Raw genomic sequence first — 6,957 nt, 5'->3', positions numbered from 1 at the left:
ATCAGCACTAGAAGTTGCTGAACAGGTAGATGATTTAGAAGTTAATGATCCAACATCGCCTTCGCCGGCATCTCCACCTCCCAAAAGGCTAGCGGTACCTCGTATGGTCAGTACATATGAAAAGGCTCCATCAGCAGACGTCGATAAGTTTTAAAACGTATTGAACAAGAAGGCTTCATCTTCTAGTGAAAAATCTGTAACTCGCAGTGCCTCTCGGCAAAAGGAAAAGGATCAAAACCTCACTTTCTTTGCATCAGATGATGTCCCTGTTAGGATCTGGTAACATCGGAAGAAGCTAGACCACAACACAGAATGAACAACGATCTTACTTAGCTTCGGTCTGGGAGAGAGAACCAGGTGAGACAAACAGCCGAATAAGTAAATGGCCAAGAGTCCTTCCTCCCACCTCTTGGTTTCCTTTTAAACGGGGGAGGAGGAGGAGGCTGTTTATAGTTATTCCATTGGTGGGGTTTGGAATTACAAAGAGGTCCCTGGACTATTACGACGAGGTCCCTAAACGCAATAAACGAGTCCCTAACCCTTACAAACAAACCCTTAGCCCCCTCTTAGAGCCTCTTTTACACACAATGGGGGTCTCTAGCCTTAGTCCACCTAAGGCGCACCCCCAACAGTCCCAATGGATTATGAGCATGGCAAACCATTCTTGTATCACTGGGATCTGCTGGAGGGCCCATGGGAACTGAATAAGATGCATGGATGGATTATGAATGCAATGAAGCAAGGCATTTGAGCAATCACCGTGCATGTCTCAACTATGGTTTTCCTTGGTGTTCTCCCGTACTAGATTGTAATCGATTTCAAGGATTTGCATAGACTTTACCATCGACAACACCTCGACGTGAATCTCATTTCCGTATGGTGCTTGTAAGCCCACATGTACGGCATACACGAGTTTTAAATACATACATATTTTATGTTAGGTACCTAAGCAACCTATTTTGCAGGATGCAATGGAGGGAGGAAGAATTGACGCACAACAGGTTCAAGGTAGTGTACCTTGACCAGCATGAATAAGTGAGCCAGAACACAAGCTCAAAATGACGGAAACGATCAAAGCACAAAAAAGAAGTAGCAGAGACACAAGTGGAGAAAGATGCTATAAAAGAAATCCCGTAGAGAAGAAATGCACAAAGTGTCCATGTACATTGCAAAAGTAATGAAGAAAAATGCTGACAAGGATTATATCACGGCTCTTTAAGCTAGTTTTAATTACTATATATATACTAGGTGCTATTTAATGCCATCTATAATATAAATTATTTTAATATAATGCAGAGACCACTGAATTTGCATCATTATTTTACCCAAGCTAGGAGAAGCAGTGGTCCTCGACTCAGCCAGCTATCTACAAGGATTTCATAGGTATTATACAAAAGTAGAATATTTCTTGGCAGTACTTAAATGCATGTTGATATTCTATGCACCTAAGTTGTATTACTAACTCTTATCTTTATATCCTCAAAGTACGTGCAAACTACATACTAAAAGGTGGGTCCACAATCCATAAAGGATGAAAGCTATGAAATAATATATTACGAACATAAAAACTTAGTTTTTTTCATATAATATAGACTTGTCATTAATAACAACTCATTATTTTTCTATTTGTTTGCAATGCCACAAGCAACATCTCGGCTCTGTGCTATGCGGATATTACGTGTGCGAGTTCATCAAAAACAATGGGAGGTACCGGACAAACCCTGAAGATGTAAGTCTCTTGTACACTGCCATGTGCTAACTTGCTAATGGTAATACATCTTAATCTTCATTTATTGTATACTTGCAGATGCCTACCATCGCAATAACTATAGCAAGATCGAAGACAAATAAATCGACAACATTTTTACTAAATTTAATTTCATTTTTTTTTAAATTAATTAGTCGGAGTAATTCGAGTCCAGCGTTGATTTAGGGTGTTGCGTGCAGTTTCATAAGTCATCTCAGTTTTGAGATGTTCCTTATATTTTAAATCGTTTTAGCTGCTCTTGAAACCTGGTATCCAAGTCGCAAACCTTTAAACTACATGTTCAACTGCTGCCTCTCTGTAAGGCAGAGGAGGTTAAACAACCAGCTCCCAACACAGAAAATATGCTTCTTGAGCAGGATTATTTCACGCTCGAGGCAGCAGATGTTTTTTCGAGTAGCCAATCGCCAGTGTCAATCGAGGAGATTAGTACCACCTTGGGGCCTTTTTCAAGTGCAATGTAAATGGACCTTGTTCTGTCAGTAATGCATGTAGCTTCAAGAACTCAAGGTTTTCCTATTTGATGGGCTGGCATTTCAATAGTAAAAAGCAATTTGTACAGGCTACAACACCGCCAGGATTAATGAAGGCACCGTCGACAGGTTATTTTATTAATTGTTTAGTTTGTACTAATTAAAACATACGGATTATATTTAGTAAATTTTGGAATTTTCTTTCGAGCACTAAAATTGCCAAAATTCATGAAATTTCAGCAAAATTTGACCAAAATTAGTAGAAATTAAGCAATTTTAGTGCTCGAAAGAAAATTTCAAAATTTACTATTTCATTTATGCATATGCTCTATTATAAAGAAAGTACTCTAGATCCATATTTTCTATTGTTTGTGTTGCATATTCTTCGACTCAATAATTGTACAGTCATAAATCATACTTGTTTATAGTTGGTGAAGACTTAAAAAATATCGGCAAAATTTCACAAATTTCGATAATTTCAGCGGTGAGAAAACAAACGAAACCATAATTGTAAATCCTAGTTAATTCTTCCCTATCCCATAACCGGTCATCATGGTAGCGTGTACGGAAAAAGACTATTAGTTGGGGGTCAACGGCTCACTAGCTCTAAGTATATGTCAATTCCGGAACTGCCGGATCGATAAAGGTGGCGCCGTGTGGCGTGCGTTTGGAGACGCCGTGGAGAGTACGCACGACCAGCTACCAGTTCTACAGTATTGTCACCAACGCAACCTCGGATGCATCACGCCGGCGATCGCGCCACCGGCCGGAAATCCAGCTGCTCCCTGCCTCCCTCGCACATGCGCGCGTGAGCCCCTGACCCACCCTATTATATCAGAAAGACGTCGCAGAGTAGTGGCGGAGCTCCATGGAGATGACGACGAGCGGCGCTAATTATAGGCGCGTGCCGGAGCCGGAGAATCTGGCGGTGGCGGAGCCGTGGCCGCCGGCGAGGGAGAAGGAGAGCCGGCGCCGCCAGGTGCTGGTCGCTGTCGGCCTGATGGCGCTCCTCGCGTTCTTCGTCCTCGGCCGGGAGAGCGCGTCGGCGGTCTGGGAGATCTCGAGAGCCAAGCTCACCGCCATGAACAACGGAGTTGGCGTCGCCGCCGACGAGCTCCTCGGCGGGCTGCTGGCGCCGGGGATGGACCGCGGCTCGTGCCTGAGCCGGTACCAGTTGTTGCGTTACTTCAAGCACTTCCCCTACGCACCGTCGCCGTACCTCCTCGAGAAGCTCCGCGCCTACGAGGCTCGCCACCGGCGGTGCGCCCCCGGCACGCTGCTCTATGCCGAGGCTGTCGAGCGGCTCAGGTCCGGCCACAGCGCCGAGGGCATGGAGTGCCGCTACATCGTGTGGCTCCCCTTCGACGGCCTCGGCAACCGCATGCTCTCCATGGCCAGCGGCTTCCTCTACGCTCTCCTCACCGGCCGCGTCCTCCTCGCCGCCATTCCCCCGGACTCCGCCGACCTCTTCTGCGAGCCCTTCCCCGGCGCGACGTGGCTGCTCCCGCTGGAGGACTTCCCCGTCGCCGACCTGCTCCATCTCGGGGCGAGGCCCGAGCAGTCGTACACGAGTCTCCTCGCCAAGAAGAAGATCGTCGTGGACGTGGATGGCAATGCGACGGCGCCGCCCGTGCCGGCGTACGTGTATCTGAGCCTGGGGTGGCAGATGGTGGACCGTCCCTTCTTCTGCGGGGAGCACCAGCTCGCGCTGGCCAAGGTGAACTGGCTGATGCTGTACAGCGACCTCTACTTCGCGCCGTCGCTGTACACGATCACCGAGTTCCAGGACGAGCTCCGGCGGCTGTTCCCGGCCAAGGAGAGCATGTCCCACCTCCTGCTCCGGTACTTGCTCCACCCGGGCAACCCCGTATGGGGCCTGGTCACCAGGTACTACCACTCGTACCTGGCTCCGGCGACGCGGAGGATCGGCGTGCAGATCAGGATGGCCGGCGGCGATACCGTCCCCGCCGACGACAAGTACAACCAGATCCTCGCGTGCTCCAGGCAAGAACACATATTGCCAGAAACCAACGACGGCGGCAACAAGACGGATGGCGGTGGCAGCGATGGCGGCTCAACAACGGCGATCTTGATCGCGTCTCTGTACGCCGAGTACTACGACATGCTGAGGTCGAGGTACTACGAGCACGCGGCCGAGGGCGGCGCGTGGGTCGGCGTGTTCCAGCCGACGCACGAGGAGCGGCAGGCGACAGGGAAGCTTGTGCACAACCGGAAAGCGTTGGCCGAGATGTACCTGCTCAGTTTCTCGGAGGAGCTGCTCACGTCCGGGCTGTCCACGTTCGGATACGTGAGCAGCAGCCTGGCGGGGGTGCGGCCCACGATCCTCCTCCCTGCGCATGGACACAAGGTTCCTGCGACGCCGTGCCGGCGAGCTGTGTCCATGGAGCCGTGCAACCTCACGCCGCCGTGGGGCGTGAAATGCACGGCCAAGGCCGTGGATGGGGAGGATCTTGCCCGTCACCTCAAGGTCTGCGAGGATTGGGGGAAAGGGCTTAAATTGTTTGAATAGGCGGCACTATTGACTTAATACCCCTCTCCTCTCAATACCAGTTTTCAAATTCAAAGTTGAATAGAGTAGCATGAGGTCTAATGCATCAATCAAATCAAAGGAATCAAAATTAAAACATGAATGTGTTTTGTTGCCCATGGACCTGCCACCGAAATACCGAATGCCTTGGCAGGGCACCATGTTGATGTTGCTAGGCATATTGTATGGGCTAGTTATTGTTTATATAGTACTTTGGTTTGTGCAAAGTACAGTTCTGAAAATTATATGCAAAAGTCAGATTAAATAATATGCATACTGTGAATTTTAATGCTACTAGCAACATGCTACATGCATTTCTCTACCTTTATGCATTGGTAGCAGAACAAGTTTATCCCCCGGTTATTAACTAACTGTTAACACTCATTAATGACATGTTTTTATAACTTTTTGTCTTCGATATTGGCATAAAATTGACATCATTTTAACTGATCATATCTAAAAATTGGGTCATATTTGCATAAACCTTGTGTTTTGGAGATTGTTCTATTTTCACAGGAAATTAACCTAATTTGAAGGACAAACGAACAAGGTTCAAAGCAAAGCCCAAACCTGCCCTAAAAAACAAAAGCAAAGCACAAACCCACAAAAGATGACGCGCAACGGGACCAGGAAAGACCTGTGCTTATCGGTCCAGTGACCCAAGGCTGATCGGCCTAGCACATTTTCTAGCCGACGTGCAGGTTCTATGTATATCCATTCCTGAAGACTACTAAGTATCTAAAGATTTGGCAAGTTGATCTAAAACTGTTGAGAATACTAGCAGATCATGCTGTATCTGCAGCCTGCAAAACAAGCATGTGCTTACTCACGAAAGGGAAGGAGCTGAGACAAAATCGTCAGTTCATTTAGAGAAATCACATATTGTACCAAGAAGTCTCAAACTTAATGAATACTTGGAAATTGGACACTAAACATTATGGAGATGGTAATGAAGCTGACCTATATGGATTCGTTGTTCATAGCCAAGCATGAAGTGAAGTATATAACCAAGTCTCTCTCTCTATCATACAAGTAAGGCAAACACTGATCTCAGGCTACATTCATGAGCGCTCTGAAAAAACCAGATTAAATGACCATGGAAACCTACTCTTCCCTCAGTGTGAACATCCCCACTGAAAACAATCATACTATAGTTAGCCAATTAACTGAAACAGAACACTTGATGCATTGGCCCTGCAAGATCATGCTTGACCATTGAATCCTCATTGGTAGCTGCTTACACCAGGATGCTCTAAAAATATAGATTGCAGAATAGCACAAGCAGAGTACGAATGGCAGCAAACCAACCAAGCTGAGCTACGAAAGAAGACGCATGAGATTGAAACACCACATGCCCCCGGTGAAGGTCAGGACGGGCACGCGGCGGCCAGCGGGCAAAGCAGAGAGGGTCGCCGGGTGGGGTGCAGTTATGCGCCACCGAATCATCTAGCACGCGGCCCAAGACTACCACCAGCCCATGACGGCAGCCGGCCCATCCCCATGCCGCCGCCACCTTCCTCTCCCTGCACGCTCCCCCGCCGTCGGCTGGCAACCCTCCCCCCTCCCCCACGCACTAACCCAGCTCCGCCGCAACTCCCCCGCCGCCTTCCTCCTCCGGCTCCAGCAACTCCCGCTGCCGCATCCGCCACCACCACCCTCCGCCGCTCTAACCCGGCTCCACTGGGGACCTCACCTCCAACCTTCGCCCCCCGACCATCCCTGGCCCACCGGCTGTCCATCCGCCGCGCCTGGCCAGCGGCGTCTCCGCCGCCGCACCGCGCTGCCCCGCTACCCACCTCTGCCGTCGGGCTTTCCTACGCCCCTCCACCCCTTTATAAGGCTAGAGACCATTAGACCTTCCCTGGCAGCCCTGAACCTGAAATCCTAACCCTAGAGTTGCCCGCGACGAGCGGACGGCGGCAGAAGGTGACACATTGTTATTTTGTCGCGTAGGCGACATATAGCCGCGGCGCGCTAGGTGGCCCGCTCTCTGCTCTACTTTGCACTTCACCCAGGCAATTTGGGCCAGTCCATTCCGACTGCGCCTGCAAGCCCCTCCTGGTAGAGACACCCCTCCATCGAGCTGGTTGAGCTAGGCCACGCAAAGCGAGCCGCTCCTTTCCCTTCCGAGTTCTGGCCATTCCCCAACCAATCCAAGCCAAACCCTATCG

At 49.3% G+C, this 6,957-nt stretch overlaps 1 protein-coding gene across 1 annotated transcript; it reads left to right on the top strand.

Moving 5' to 3' along the window:
* The first annotated feature begins 2,911 nt into the window (after window positions 1-2,911).
* Window positions 2,912-5,038, top strand: LOC117846063 (galactoside 2-alpha-L-fucosyltransferase). The gene has a single exon (XM_034727166.2). It carries the CDS (start codon window positions 3,107-3,109, stop codon window positions 4,766-4,768), a length of 1,662 nt encoding a protein of 553 aa, XP_034583057.1. The 5' UTR covers window positions 2,912-3,106; the 3' UTR covers window positions 4,769-5,038.
* The last annotated feature ends 1,919 nt before the right edge of the window (window positions 5,039-6,957 follow it).

The sequence above is a fragment of the Setaria viridis genome, chromosome 2 (assembly GCF_005286985.2).
Source record: "Setaria viridis chromosome 2, Setaria_viridis_v4.0, whole genome shotgun sequence".
NCBI classification, from domain to species: Eukaryota; Viridiplantae; Streptophyta; class Magnoliopsida; order Poales; family Poaceae; genus Setaria; species Setaria viridis.
The sequence above is the reverse complement of the archived record's forward strand: the minus strand, read 5'-3'. Positions and strand labels throughout refer to the sequence as shown.

Excerpts from the sequence above, each read along its gene's own strand:
- LOC117846063 (XM_034727166.2), top strand. The coding sequence starts at position 3,107 with ATGGAGATGACGACGAGCGGCGCTAATTATAGGCGCGTGCCGGAGCCG.